General features: G+C 37.7%; 1 protein-coding gene across 3 annotated transcripts in view; it reads left to right on the forward strand.

The window, feature by feature from the left end:
• The window catches only part of LOC149557274 (Nucleic acid-binding proteins superfamily), a 208,591-nt gene that overhangs the window by 23,336 nt on the left and 168,813 nt on the right, over nt 1-16,442 (forward strand). For 2 of the 3 annotated variants that reach the window (XM_089831975.1, XM_089831976.1), the window contains exon 2: nt 5,025-5,175. In XM_089831975.1, the coding sequence (XP_089688101.1) occupies nt 5,025-5,175 (151 nt within the window). Of the gene's footprint in view, nt 1-5,018; nt 5,176-16,442 lie in introns of all 3 variants that reach the window. The other variant, XM_089831977.1, reaches the window with a different exon arrangement.

The following is a 16,442-nucleotide window of genomic DNA, read 5'->3' on the forward strand; positions in this document are numbered from 1 at the left end:
ACAGGTTCTAATTATTGTTTAGAAGTGTATTCAGATTATTGGCAAGGTTGTTCATCATCTCAAATTTAATAAATTGACAAGCATTGTTTTGGAAAGGTTTATACTTATTCAATTTATGGTCTTGATAGTTATATATTTATAAGAACCAAATGAGCAGATATATGATCAAAAATTAGAAAACTTTGAAACAATAATTTGTTCATCAATATTTGAACTGGGACCCAGCTAGGGGTTTTTACAGTGGTATTAGAGTGGTTTCTTGCCAGCCTGCAGGAATTGGGCTCCGAAATAGTTGTTAGTTCAGTATGTGATCCATTTTTCTATCATGGTTGATGATAGGAGATTTGTGTCGAGTATGCACTATACCTGATGAGGACGTAATTCTCCTCCCAGAGGAGAGCCTGAGATTCAGTTTGGTTCAGTTGGTAGTCTGAGTGGTTTTGGTGGCACTGGAGTATGACCCATAGATGCTGAGGTCAATAGAGATGCCCTACAGGCATATAGGAATATTGCAGCCGAAAAACAACAAATAATAGATATACTGCAATAGTTGTCTAATACTCTGTAGTAGATAATGCTTCCTCAAGGACGGAGTAGGGAGAGAGCTCGAGATGTTTCTATTGGTTCTCATAGATCTCGAGTCGAGGATAGAACACAAGATGGTGTTAGATATAGAGATGTAGATTGGGTTCGAGTTGAGGATCATAGTGGATTAGCTGACGGAGGTGACATTCATATTAGCACTCATGATAGGTTGTAGAAGCCTACATTTCTGAGACCTGAGATGGAAGCGGTCAGTATTGAGCCTGAGGCCGCTCCTTTTGTTGATGACATCTTGGCACATTTTACGAAGTGAGATGCTTTCCCACAGGCAATTAAAGATCATTTGAATTTTGATAGGTTCCTGATCCGGAAATGGGAGCATTCCAGAGCGAGGCTAGGACTTGAGAGACAACGACCTCGACAAAATGAGTTACAAGGAGTTGCCAGTAAGATGACATTAGAGCACTTTGATGGTACTGGGAGAGTTATAGCTTTAGCTTGGATTCATAAGCTCGACACATATTTGGCTTTGTGTCCTATGTCAAAAGTGGATGCTATCAGATTTGGAGTGTTGCATCTAGACGGGGCTGCCCATGATTGGTGGTACCATGGGTTAGTTTCTTTGTGACATGATCACATCACTTCCTACCAGGAGTTCATAGATCTCTTGATCGAGAGGTTTGATAGGAAGGATCCAGAGGTGTACTTCCATGAGTTGGCTCAGCTGAAGCAGTTTGGTGGATTGGAGGGTTACATTAGTGAGTTTCAGAGGCTTTCAGTAATGGTTTGTGATATTTCGGAGCACAGACAAGTTATGTTATTTATGGAGGGATTGACTGAGCCACTTTGTGGATGGGTAAAGTCATTGGGCCCATCTTCTCTACAGCTCGCGATGAGGAAGGTACATGAATTGGAGTCCTCTTTTTGAAGCAAGGTTGCTTCAAAATCTTCTGTTCTTCCACTTGATGATGAGGAGTCCCCACCAGTTGTTGAGGACAAGGGTAAGTCAGTAGGGAGGTCTGATGACACTCCTAGAGAGGACTTGAGGAGTTGTCAGCTTTGCTTTTGGTGCAAGGGGCCTTTCTCAAAAGGTCGTACTTGTGTGTTGAGGCCAAAAGGAGCATCAAATCATGGGATGTGGGTTTACATTGATGAGATTGAGGATGAGTCATCACAGCCATATGAGGATGTCGATGAGGATGATCATATTAATGATAGAGTTTATACTATGATGAGTATTTATAGGTTGGGTTTTGACTCACATGTTTAGGATTTGCATCAGATACAGAGTTGGTCTGAGCTTAAGCTGGATTGTCTGCAAGATGATGTGGTAGGCATAATGAAGGAGAGTGTGTTGAGATCTCCTAAGGATTTGTCTATTGGTGATGTTCCGACCTTTACATCACCAGCACGGGTACTTGGTGCTGTGTGGTGGGTCATGTTATTGGTTGTGTTGATGGTTTTGGCATTCTATTGGCTCAGTGAGGATAGGGACATCACTTGTTTCTTATGGGATCCTGGTGGAGGTTTTGTATGATGTTAGATTGCTTGAGGACAAACAATCTTGGGAAGGGAGGACTGTAATGTCCCTGATTTTGGCAGGTTTATGTAGTTGATGGAGTTAGCTCATCATAGCAACCCTCGTGAGCTAACAGAGTGTTTTAGGGGTCTCAGTTGTGGACTTACTATTTTTAGTAAGTCTATTTTCGGCAGTTGCTATTTTTGGCAGTCTAGTGGGTGGCTTCAGCAGTTGGTCGTCACCTGTAGTTAATAGAGTAATAAATTGCATGAGCTCTTATTTATTTATTAATCATTGAGTACATTATTATAATAATGTTTATATTATTATAATAATGACTTTAAGAGATTTTTTTTAAAATCGAGTTGGAGAGTTTCTAGTGTTGAGTTCTTTTGGGAAACTTCCACAATTTTTGAAGTGGAGTTTTAAGGAAACTTTGGCCAACGAAAGCTTATAAATGAGAGCTCATGTCATTGGGAAAGGCACACTTGAAAATATATTTTCTGTTTGTGCCTTTGTGGCTTTCTTGATTTCTGACTTGTGAGCCCTTGCTGAAGTATAAGGGTCTCGTTTGAGAAGTTCTTGGCAATTGCGCTGAAGTATACAATTGGCCAACATCTCCTACTGTGAATTCTGTGGTTAAGGAGAATAATCTAGAATATTTATATCATCTTGCTGAGGGTTTGAAGTAATTCTAAGTTTTCTGTGATAATTGTGCCAAGGAAAACAATTATCCGCTTCTCCTATTGTGCCTAAGGTGGCCTGGAGATTTTTTTAATAAAGGTGGACAATTCTTGCTGGGAATAACACTGGATTTAGCACAAACGACTTGATACTGGAAGTCTGCAAAATGTTTGTATTGGCAGACCTGGTAGAACATAAGGACAATTTCCATTGTGAAGTTGGTCGGCTTCTTTCTTGGGTCTCACTCACATTCCTAGTCCTGGGTTTTGAGATGGGATGACCATGTGTATGCTGGCATGATACTAGACTAGGCTGCGGTTTCAAGATAGGAAGCGTGGGAGATCAGACCAAGCCGTGAGTGGTAGTTGGACTTGTATATGATAGACGACAGCTACTGGGAGTTGTGTTGAAGCTGAATTTATTATGGCAGAGGGAAATTGTGCATTCCTACAGTTTGCAAATGGTGGAGTCAGCCGCAAATGGACATTAGAGGGGCCAGCTACATCACTATATTCATTATAGACTCTAATTACTGTTTAGAAGTGTATTCAGATTATTGGCAAGGTTGTTCATCATCTCAAATTTAATAAATTGACAAGCATTGTTTTGGAAAGGTTTATACTTTCACAATTTATGGTCTTGATAGTTATATATTTCAAAGAACCAAATGAATGAATATATGATAAACAATTAGAAAACTTTGAAACAATAATTTGTTCATCAAGATTTGAATTGGGACCCAGCTAGGGGTTTTTACACAAACATAAGTGATACTCAAAGCCACAACCCAAACCAAGATGTGGGTCAAACCTGAAGCATCTGGAAACAACAAGGCCACTGCTAACACTAACACTTGAGCCCATAGAAGAAGCACATGCGACATTCCAGTGAAAGGTTCTTAAAAAAACCAAATCTGCCCTTAAATGTGGTAACAAGGCAGCCACAGGTCCCCCAACTAAAGAATGATATGGAAAGAACTCTGTTTTACCTGCATCCACAATCTCGACTGCAGAAGGGTTCGCTTTAGTAGCCATATCAGCCCAAAAACTTTAAATTGGAATAGCCAGATAAAGCTCGGCCAGATTATCACCTTCCCCATTTTATTCTCCTTCATCTGCAAAGGCCCCTGCAGCTTGAGAGCCTCTCAAAACCCTAGTTCCAGCTCCACCTCTCCTGCATTAATAAATGTCTTATGTCAAACTAGTTGCTCGAACATTGATAGAATTTGATGAAATTTGTGCATATTTTGGTTTATGTTGAAAGTAGCTACAGATGTTGAATATTATAATTTACATTAGAGCTAACTGTGGTTTATAAATTTATTTATTATGGTAAGATATTTAATTGGTGATATTTCATTAGACATCTGGTTTCTTGACTGCATTATCCATTTAATTAGTTCCTGTTGATGTAGATTTGTTAGCCTACAGTTTAGCTAGTAATCAACATTCATTTGTTTTTTTCCTTTCAAATCTTTTTTGACAGCTGCTACTGGTCTTTGCCTGATAAGTTTCCCTTCTTTAAGTTTAAAATCTTGCTACAGGTTTTGACTATTAACCATATGGTGAATGGCACAATAATATAGTATGCTAGATATCTACATCAAGCAAATTCTCATTGTAATCTTGTATATGTGCACACTTCATACTTATACATGTTATTTATAGCTTTTAGTTTTAGGTTTAATTATGTCTTAGGGAACCTTCCCTTATAAATTTTGAAACAATACACCATGTTTGATGTTTCTTTTTATAGTCTGCAGCAGCAGAATGGTAACAATATAATACTTCATCATATGTACGATCTAAAGGTTGTCATCTATAAGCAGCTTTTGACTGCCACATCTTGATGTCAATTCTTCAAAAGTTGCTGAACTTTATTAAGTACATTATATTTCATTTAACACCTAGGCCATATGCCCAAATTATAGTTTCTTTTATATCTTCACTTCCGAATCAAAAGATAAGAATTTTGTTAAGAAATCAACGCACTATATGAGGAAATTATGCTGCACTTTCTCAATAATAAAATATGCTTTTTTGTTAGGAAAGTTTTCTCCTAAAGCTTGCAATGAATGTTGAAATAGTATTTCATTTTAATGTCTGATATAGTTTTTAGAGAGGATAATATTGAAGTCCTTTACAGTAATGACATGAGCTTATACTAAGAACTTTTGTCGATGCATCATTTAAACTTAGTGTATCATTAGTATTAATGCAATCATTTTGTGCATATGAGTCTCGGAGGGAGCTGATACTTATATTTTGTGAAGAATTAGAGAGTTGCTGATTGGGAGAAAGCAAAGAAATATCAAAAAAGTGGTGAAATATATGAAGGAAAGGTTGATAAATCAAAAAGTGGAGGGCTTCTAGTGCGTTTTCACTCTTTACAAGGATTTTTACCATACACTCAAATGGTAATGCCAAAAGGTACGCTACATATTTACATACTTTTATATTAGGGTTTGGTGTCATCTATTTCCCTGTGTACTCTGTTATCTTGTGCCTGAGAGGACATAGAATGTGATTGATTGAAGCATGGTAAGAAAGCTTTCACAGAATCACAAAAGAACCTTAATAATTAACAAGAAAACTTTGTGAGCCTAGTTGAGTTATTAGCTCAATAGATTTGAATATCTGATCTATTTTCTACGCAGACAGGATTTAATTGACTAGATTATGGTAAGATTGTTCTTTTTGATATTATAGCAGGATACAAATTGATATGTAAGACATCTTATTTCTAATCCACGAAATTATGGACATGCTCACAAGTGAGATTATGACTGTAGGTAGTGGTATATACCTAGATGGAATCATGTTATTTTTTAGTTTTTAAAATACTGGTCATCAAGCAACTAGTTGTTTCAAATGTGATGTTAGCTGGTTGTGATGTCACCACAATCATGATTAAGATCAGTGACATCTATTTGTAAATCTACAATATACATATTCATATGAGGCGTACTATAGGTAGATATAATTTTTTTAATAGAATATCAAATGTAGATGGAAGATTCACATGCATTGGAAATAAATATTGCAGTAGATGGTAGAAACCACCTTTCTTCCCTTTTAGAGTAAAAAGGACACGATATTATCAAGAGCTTTCTCTCAAGAGCAGATGGATTTTTGTGATGTCCCTGCTTTCCGATTCAATTCGATAACTGTAAACTGCAATCATTTGTCTGTACAATATCCAAAATTGTATGTAAAACATATCAGAAATATTAGATTTAAGTAAGTACTAATCCAAATACTACCCAAGCTACCCCTCCTAATCCTTCAGGAGAGATCCTTTCTCTAATCACCTAACCCTCTGGTGACTTTTATCTCGATTAGGTAATTGTCATAGATAGAGCTTCTCCCTTAGGCCTCTTTGGGATCTTTGATAAGACTACTTGGTAGAGATCCCACCTCTATCAAGTCTCTTATCTTTGACACATGCATATGTTTGACCACTACAATATATATTGCCTCTAATGGATCCTCTAAAGATCCTCTATGGATCCCAATTTGGGAATCCGACATTCTACTTAGAATGCCCTCTAGACCTTGAGTTCTCCTTTAGAGAAACTCGACATTCTAAGAGAATTCCCTCTATTCTTTGAGTTCCCTATTAGAGAAACTTGACATCTATAATTAGATGCCCTCTACCAAGATTCTTGCTTGGTCTCCCTAATTGATTCAACTATAAAACTATTAGTTTAACTGCTCATCTCATATGTTGATAATTCTCGTTCTCCAAATATTAATATTTCAATAGATAATTCAACTCTGTGTCTTACCTTTGATACATCTATCATCCTTTGTAAGATTATATTCAGTACCTACTCACAATATATACTTGTAGCTGTTTGAAGTTACCCCAAATTGAAGATGTAGGATCATTGAAGTAATAATATCTGAAGCTATACCCAATTATGCTGAGATTACTAGGGCTTTTTGTTACTCACGGTGTTATTGAATAAATTACTAGATATGTCCAATACACATCTCTCCTTAATTTCCATTGGTGCCAATGTGGAGCCTCTTATATGGTTATCCTATGATAGAAATAATCTGATAACTAGGGTACGATTGGTTTCTATTGCATCTTTAAGGAAATACATTTTTTTTAGATTCATTCTTGTTCCTGTTTTGTTATCCATTCACACAGTCAAGAAGCTGGATTATTTGAATCTTCTATCATATTGTTCTTCGTTAGGTCTCTGCAGACTTCTACTATCTCCTATTGTCTCGATGGTCTCATTCATTGTTGGTATCTTAGTGTATGTTGTTTGAATTCTTATTTTCCTTCCATCATATAGTATTAAAAAAAAAAAGAATTTTGACTCTCGTTATCAAGTGTTGTGATTCCCAAATAGCGGGTCTCTCCTCTATTTCATATCCACTCGGTCTTATCACTTTCTTGCCTTAACGGGTCTTCCTCTATGTTGTCACATATGATACCCTCCTTATGTTATTACTCTCATCCTTGTGGGCTGTGCTATACTAGTGTTTCTCTCCTCATAAAGCCCAATGACTCTTATACTCCTATTATGTCTATGTTGAAGGGACTATCCATGTTGGTTGTCTTGGTGGTGTAAGCGATACCTAGAAAAGTTTCATACTTTTCCTATTCATGCTCTTTTTCTCTATTTGTGGCAGCTAGTGATTCTAATCACTGATGGTTTCCTTACGTGTTTTCTCTGGTGGCAATGATTTTTTTATGACTGGGCCATGTTCTCTATCACTCCCCCCTTCTCCTCCATTTATATCATCCTAGCTCGAGTAGAGAAGGTTGCCTATGTTGAAAGGGCATGTCTGTTTGACTCAAAGGTCGTGATTCTAAATAATTTAGGACTCTATACTTTGTCTTTTATTAAACCAATTGATTTAGGCATTATCTATTCCTATATGATCTCCATGTAGTGACTAATACAAGAGATGATTTATCCTTAGCCGGTTGTCTTATGAAGATCATATTGTAATGAAATAATTTTATTTTATATTTTTATATTCTTACTTATTTAATATTATCATATTCTTTCATTGTAATAATATTTTATTTATCTATTTAATTAGATTACTATATTTATAATCATGATAATTATTATAAATCTTTAATTATTTAATTATTTAATCTTATATTTTAAAATGTTATTATACAAAATTCTATTCTAGAAGGGGACATTACAATTTTAAACTATGGAAAGTGCCTGATGATTAATTACTAATGAAGAGCTCCAAAGAGCCATGATGTCTTCTGTTTTTCGTTGTTTATTTCTTAACTATGGATGGACTATATCCAAAACATAAGAGCAACCGCTCCTCTTCTGGTTTAGTGGCTCCTTTTAGACTGAAATTGTTGTAGATACAGTTTTCAGGGCTGAATCCTCGCAACATTTGTAATGTGCAACGGTTCTCATTAATACAATATTTAGGTGGTATGAAAGCTTACATATTTTTGGGCTTTGCCTCAAAGAATGCAACTAGCTATCTAAGAAGTATAATATCTCCCATTCATGACAAGGTTACTCTTCCTTTTCATACTCAATGCTGTAAATTGGATGGGTAGATTATCATGATATAGTTAGACAGTTGGGTTTAAGAGTGCTTTCCCCTTATCAAGACTTTGTAAATGCCAATTTGCAATTCCTCAATCCTACGATTTCTTGGCACTCAATTTAACTACATCCAGTTATGCCTGTGTTATGGCCCTCTTACCCATTTTGGCTATATTGCACCCATTATATATAGCTGACATTAGAAGGCAAATACCCAAGGGAAAAGAACCCGAGGGAAAAGTACTCGAGAGAAGTACCCATGGGAAGCTGTTACATCCCATTTTTCCTTAATCATAAAATATTCTTTATAGCCATTGAGACTTCACGTGAATTTGAGTTGATTGGTTTAGTTATGGTTTCATGTGATATGGAAGTGTTGGTTATTCATAATAATTTGATAGGAACTTGGAATAGTGATTAATTGTTATGATGTATGAATTGGAAATGGATAGCCAATATGATTACTTGTTATAGTAATTTTGATTTTATTAAATGATGGGAAATATGTTATTACCATGGTAAATTTCTTTTGCAGGAATGCGACGAAGGGAGAAAGCATTGCTAGAGAGGGAATTGGGCATGAGGGCACCACTTACCATTGAGTTAACAAGTAAACTGCCATGGTCAAGGGAAAATTGGACTAGGCAAGCAAGGGTCTACCAAGAGATCACCATGAGCTAACTAGGTCAACACATTTAATAAAAGAAAGTTTTTACGTGAACATAAATGAAAACTAAGAATATGTTACCTTAAGAATTGGTATGGCAAACATGTTCTAGTATAATGGTACCCACGATACTTATGTACATTCGTACACGTACATGTATATATTCAAATATGACGTACACAAACTTAAAACACAATGTATACACAAAGTACATATATTTAGAGTAATACATATATATATATATATGTATGTATGTATGTATGTATGTATGTATGTATATGTGTATATGCACGTACGAATATATGTAACTATAATAGGCACCATTATAATAAAATATGAAGAATACGTTATTATTATTCCATCTTATGACAATATTTTAATTGTTCCATCAGTCTTCATATTATATTTCCAGCGGCCTATATTGTTATTGCTTCTGTTGGCCATTTTCCATTATTGACCTTTTAAATTGAGGCTCTTGAATGTTAAGCCAAGAATATAACTCATATTCTCACAACCTTTCCTCTATCTTGCTGGTAACTCCATTCGAGAGAGCATATGTTTTGAGCGCACATTTTGAAACAAGAAGCCTTTCTCTATATCCACAATTTTCTTTCATATCAGGGAGCACTATCATATTTGCATTTTGGTATTCATATTGCCATTGTTCATATCTGTGATTTGTATTCATATTGCCATTGTTCATATCTGCGATTTGCATTCATATTGCCATTGTTTCATATCTGCGAAAGGCATCCATACTGTGGTTGATTCTTATCTGTGATTGCCTCTATATTGAAATTATTTTTCCTACCTGCAATTTTCTTATTGGTGAATGTTTCCAAACTTGCAATTGCTTCCATATTGCTAGAGGCTTGATTTCTACAGTCAAGGGGCTGTACCAGGCATTACAAGTCCTTTCTGTAATTTTGTAATCAACAGGTTGCATGTCTTCAGTAGATTTCTCCACAAGTGGTTCAGCTACTTCAGCATACTTATTGTGATTTCCATCAACTGCAACTCGAGAAACTATCTTGGCTTTCTTATTCTTTGAAATCCTTGGCTTGGTCACCTGTTTGTCAGACTCTTTAGGTGGGATTTCCTCTTTCTTTCTCTTTTGTGTGATAGTTCTCAACCATGGAGGAATACTGAAAGAAGATGCATTGGTTGAAGTGGTAGTCACCATAGTTGACACTGGATTGCTCTGCATGACAGTAGTGACTATAGCAGGTGCCTCAGTTTGAATGACCATAGGAGTAGGGCTACTATGTGTAACTTCAGTCATGAATTACTCAAACTGAGCTGAAGTCACATCAAGCAATGCTATAGAACGAATAGTAGTAGTAGGATTTGACAAAGAGTATGTACCAAAACACTCATACTCATACTGATGCCCCCTGTTTCTAATGTAGGTGCAACTAAGGACATGGGCAATGCTGGAGTGATGGTCATGGAATCTTCAAGAGATGGATGCTCTGTAGAGAATGCATCCATAGCTGTGCCCAAGGGTGAATCATGAGATTCATTTGATATTGACCCTAAATTTGGAAGAGAAGTCACAGTAAGAACCGTTGATGCGAGTTTTGTATCACTTGCATAACATATTAGGATTTGAATATTCGATATGGGATATTAGACATGCAACTCCTCTCTTGAAAAATTAATGCTCATGAAGACATAAGCAATAACTCCAATGTTCCTTACACTTGTGGATATTCACTTGGTTTTATCGATGTGATTCGCCGGTAATCACATAGGTGGCCTTACGCAAATTGTTGAGGATGACTTGGACTTTGGTGGGATGAAGGTGATGGTGGTTCGGTTTGTGAAATGTGCGGGGGCAGATAATGTTCATGGTGGTGATGATTGAGGGTGTGTCTACCAAGGATGATGTTGGTGGGAAAGTGGTGGTGGTGGAAGTTGAATGGATGTGTTTTGATACTTGACTTACTCCTCTAACTTCCTTCTCTAAACTTTGATTACCCAGCTACTCACTATTCTACTCCTACTCCTATGAATGGAAGGTTAGCAAATGGACGGGGATCGAATCTAATGAAGGCTAACTAGCGGCCCCACCTCCATAGATGCAACGATTCTAAGGAAAAAGAACTAGTTTACCACACAAGGCTTCCCAACCAGCCGCTAGGATACTAGTGGTCTAGTATTGATCCCTATCAAACATCTACTAATGCTACCATGCAACTATCCATCTACTTTAACCTCACTTAAACAACTTCAAACGCAACCAACTTTAACAACTTGAAAAGAAATCTAACTACGTGGAAGTAGAAAACATGCAATAACACTCAATGTTTTTAATCACCATGCAAGTCACAACAATGAAAAAGAGAGCGATTTTGGTATTATCTTAGCAACAATTTCTCCAACACTTTACAAATGAGAGCAAATGGCCTTATACAGGGGCCAGAAATACAATGAACAATGGAGATCAAAACAAGATCAACAATCCAGATTGGATTGTCAAAACCCTAATTAGGGTTGCCACCCCATCAACTAATGAAAAGATGCCACCCCATCAATGGACCAATGAAAAAGTGCACAAAGTGGCAACCAATGAGAAGGCACCAAAATGGTGGCCAATTAGAAATAGACACTTGTCCTATTCTAGAAGAAAGAGAAATTTGTCACTTGGGCTTACATTAAATGATCTTCTAATATAACTCATCCCTTTTCTTTCATTTTCTTAGCTAAGGCAATGAACTTAGCTAGCCTTTCATTAACTTCTGCCATAGGAGGACAAGGTGTGTGCTTCGCCCTGAGTTTTGTTGACTTCGCCATGCTGCTTGCTGCTTGTAGTATCTTTTCATGATCCTTTTCATATTCTTTCGCAAATCCAATAAAAGCATTGAGAGAGGAAAGGCTGCCCAAATTCTTCTTTTTGATAGCAACCTTTCCTAACTCATCCAACTTTGATCCAAAATCTATCTCATTGATATCCTCTTCTCTGATATCCTCAAAATCAAGTGCCACCCCAACGTCGCTCATCATGGTTAAAATGGAAGTGTCGACGCTTGGGCTATGTCGTGCAATCTCATTATGTATTTCTTCAAGTGTTCTAAATCTGGTAGTCAATGCAACAAACCAAGATTCAACTGTACTCAATCCTCTCTCATCCACCAACTTGGCCCTCTCCAAATATGCTTCTGGTAGCCCAATGAATGTCTGTAGCCTAGGAATAGCCAAATCTTTGATAGGAAGGAAACCTTTCCACTCCTCTTCGAATAATCTGAACTTGTCTCTAATAGCCACTAATGACTGGAATGTCGAGATGAAGGCAAGAAATTTTTCCCATCTTGGATTGTATCATGGATCCAATCCTTGACTTCATGTAGTTGAGCTGATATCTCTTCTGAATTGCTTTCGCTGTCTTGAGGAAGGGCTGCTTGGTGCAGCTATTGGATGGGCTGGCAGTCTCTCCCATATTTGTTCTCGGCTTCCAACTCTACTATTCTTTCATTTGCCTTCCTCAACCTTTCTCTGATTGATGCTATACCTTCTTGGACCTCCTCACACCCCATATCATCTGTATTCCTTCCCAAGTTATGTTCCACTATCTCATATTCCTGGGCCACGATCTCATCTACTGCCTTGTTGATTGTTGGAATAGCAATCTGAACCTTTCGGTGACCATCACTGTCGCTCCTGATTACCCTTGCCACTGTTTTTTCCATTTATTTTTGGTTCTCGCTATCACCTTTTCCCATTAACCCTTGGATGTCCTCAACTGTATGGGCCGTTACCACCTCGCCTCTTGGCATAAGCATTTGCCTTAACCATAGTGGTGCAGTGCATCTCCCCAAATCTGGATTCGGTTCAACTAACAAAGCATCACCATCGGCCTCGGGTGCCTAACTTGTTGCCTCAATGTCAATTGGCCGATCTTCTTCTCTACTAGTTTCTGCGATATCATTTCCTTGTTGGTTTTCCGAGAGAGGGGAGTACTCGGTACTCTCACTATAGCCACTTGATTCCGAATCAGAGCTTACCTCTACCACGACCCCTTTATCACTTGAATTAACCTCTTGGCGTCTTGCCTCAATTATACTCTCTCTTGACGGCACTGCATGCTGTCTCTTGGCTGGAGGTTCTGGATGTTCTTTGCCCTTCTCTACCTCCAAAAATTTGTTCTTGCCGTTTCTAACCATTTCCTATTGCCGGCTACTTCCTTCATTCCTCTGTCTGACTGATTCTGTTTGTCTCTCCTTTGGCATCATTATCTCATAGGTAAGGGGAATCCTTTGCCTTTGCAGCTTCCTTAGTCTTTCATTATACCATGACTCAGTATGTAGATCTACTGCCCTTGTGACTACCTCCAAGGAAGGATCCTGATGGTCATCCCAATCCACTGGATTCAATTCTGTTCCTTCTACTATACCATAATCTTCTCTCAACACATTTCCATCATCCTCCAGTTGATCTAGAATATCAAGGCCTCTCCATTTGATAGCTCTCATCATGTTCATCGACAGCCTTGAAAAAGCTAGCTTTCTCACATGAAAGTCATCCTTGGCGTTGGCCCAAAAGTCTTCTATGGTGGGAACATGCTTGAATTCATTTCCATGAGATACCTTGATAAGACCATTAGGATCAAATCCTTGCCTTGCTCTGTACCATCCTAGATGATACCATTCCAATTCCTTCTCCGCAGCTTGAAAGGAGGCTCGATTTGGGCAACTATCATTGCCAATTATGATTGAGAATGTAACGCCTATTTTTCCTTCATTTCTAATTATTCTATCATAGTGCTCAAGTTGCCTAGCCAATTCCATTAAAACTACCTTGTCGGGAGGGTACCTTGGGAGCCTCTTAGGACAAACTGTACTTCCTGCCACTCTAATGTATGTAAATTGTGGAAATTGGATGAACCAACTCCCATACTTCCTAATTCTTGCTTTTGCTTCCGGTGAAAGTCTCTTAGCAGGTGTCTCTTGTAATACCCTTACTGTCTTCATGGCGAAGGCATCACAAAATATCTTATAATCCTTGTTGTTATGCAAATGGAGTTGCGGATAGCATTCATGCACCAAATATTGCCCCAGCCCACTACCAACTTCTCCCAGGGCCTTAAGTCCCGGACTCTTGTACAATCTAGCAATTAGGTAGAATAGATAGGATCCCATGTAGAATTGTCTTTGGTTTTGTACGGTTCTGAGTTGCAATTCTAGGTTCTCGCTTATGATCCTAGCCCAATCAAATCTTCTTTTCCCCTTTTCAATCTCATCAATGAAGAAATACATCCAATTTTCAAATTGCATCCGTTGAGCTAGGCCCATGATCTGGCTAAGAAGAACAACGAGATCGCCATATTCTATTTTGAAATTTTCCATTGTAAACCTTGATGATCTGCTAACACCTTTCTTTCCCTCGTGAATCCAATTTTGCTTTAAATGCGTGAAATAAGCCTCTTGGTTATCTTGGAATGATTTGGTTGCCTTTGTACTAGGGAATGTTGAATGTTTCTTCAATTTCTTGTTCGCCAATGTTGGCCAACACTCTCTTCCCTTCATCAAAAATGATGGATTTACTGTTTAGATAAAATCTAGATGCACATTCCATAATCAATTCCGGACACGATAATGTAGGAGAAAAAGCTGATGCATGTACAATTCCGCTTCTATATATCCTCTTTGCCAAGGGGGATTGTCCTTCCTTTAGTTTGTCCCTCATCCGTATCATGTCCACTGCATCGATATTGGTGTCGGTTATTCGCTTCATTTTTGAGAAGGGTGTTTTGGGCATCACATCCTCTTTGTCTTTCTTAGTGTTTGTCCGCTTGGGATTCTTACTTGCACTAACATCCTCCATACTCATCGCCCTATTACAATTTAGCCTCATTTCTACAAAATTAAAATTCTCACCAAAGAAAAATTTAAGATTTTTCAAAACTCAAGTCTAACAAAATTTCCCCGTTTGAAAGATTATTCAAATTTATAGTTATATCTGGATTTTCAAAAGGAAAAAATGTCTAAGTATAAAATTTACAATTTTATCCTGCCAAGTTAGAATTAACTTTGAAATTTGTTCAGCCTAAGGATAGAATTGGTGGCTCTGGAAAATCAAGTTAAAATAACTGGGTGAAAATAAGCTAAGTCCCTCCCACTGGTTTGAAGGTGTCCAAAGCTCAAAATCTTCAAAATTCAAAAAAAACTCTTGGACAACTTCAAAAAACTATTACTGAGGCGATAAAAAAAAAGGAGGGACCCCCAAAATTTTGGGGCGATGGTGTGATAACCTCTTAACAAGAACCTCAAGAGGACATGAACCCAGTAGTGAAGACTTCTTTGATCTCCTCACTTCATCATCACTCGAGTCAACTTGAATTGATGGAGCTTCAATCCCCTTTACCTCAAGTACTCTTGAATCCTTTCCTCCTTTGATAGATAGTTTGGGCAAACTTTGAACAGGAGGTTCAAATGTAGACGAAGATGTCCTGTCTTTAGCTTTACCCTTTATTTATGATCTCAAACCAATCGGACCAGCAGGATCAAAGTCTTTGTCAAGCTTTATTTTAATGCATTTGAGACCCCTTCTTTTCATCCACGGGTTGGTATTAGCAAGAATAGATTGGAATCTATCCCGAATTGAAGTACTTTCCTTACATGATCAAGTAGGAGGAAGAATGGGTAACTTCTCCAGATCATGCTGAAAATATTCAGTATCTAGGATTTGATCATCATCTTCAAATCCAAGAGGGGTTGATGCCAAGTTGAAATCCACAATCTGTTTCATTGTTAACAGAGTATAGTCCATGCGTCGTATATCTACCTTAGTTTATACATGAATCCAGAGATCTTCTAGACGATGTATGTGCAAGAATTGCTTCCTCATCTTGTCATGTAGCCCTCTCCAGTTAAAACAATTGCTAGCTGCAAATTTCTTCAATGCGATCCTTTGAAGTTCAAACTCCATGTTCTTTGCTTTAGGCACATTATCCAATGAGTACCCACCAATCTTCAATGGATTATGTTGATGAGATCCCCACTCTTGGTTGGTGCAAACTGGACTGATCAACCTGCACCTCCATGAGTTGTCTTGCTAATTCCATAAGTATAATTTTATCAGTAGGGTACCTTGGCAACATGTATGGTTCTCCCTTGAAGCATCCAACTCATAGATATATGAATTTGGGAAACTGTAAGAACATACGACCATATTCAGTTACCTTGTTCCACGCTTAATCAAAGACTTCCTTGTTTGGGAGTTCTTTATCGAACAAGCACATGAAATGCCCAAAGAAGACATCTTGAACCTTCGGTAATGTATCCGACTTTGCTTCAAAGGCAACTGCTCATAGTACTTCCACACATGAACTATAGATCTATCATTTTTTGCTGACAAACCAAAAATGTACCCAAGGCAGCAACAATATATACCATATAGGAGTTCATGTTGAGCACACCAGTAGACAACACATTCACCAACTGCTCACATATTGAATCACTCGCAAATTTAGCCCAAAAAAC

The sequence above is a fragment of the Cupressus sempervirens genome, chromosome 5, assembly GCF_028749045.1.
Source record: "Cupressus sempervirens isolate cs-2001-9-10 chromosome 5, ASM2874904v1, whole genome shotgun sequence".
NCBI lineage: Eukaryota > Viridiplantae > Streptophyta > Pinopsida > Cupressales > Cupressaceae > Cupressus > Cupressus sempervirens.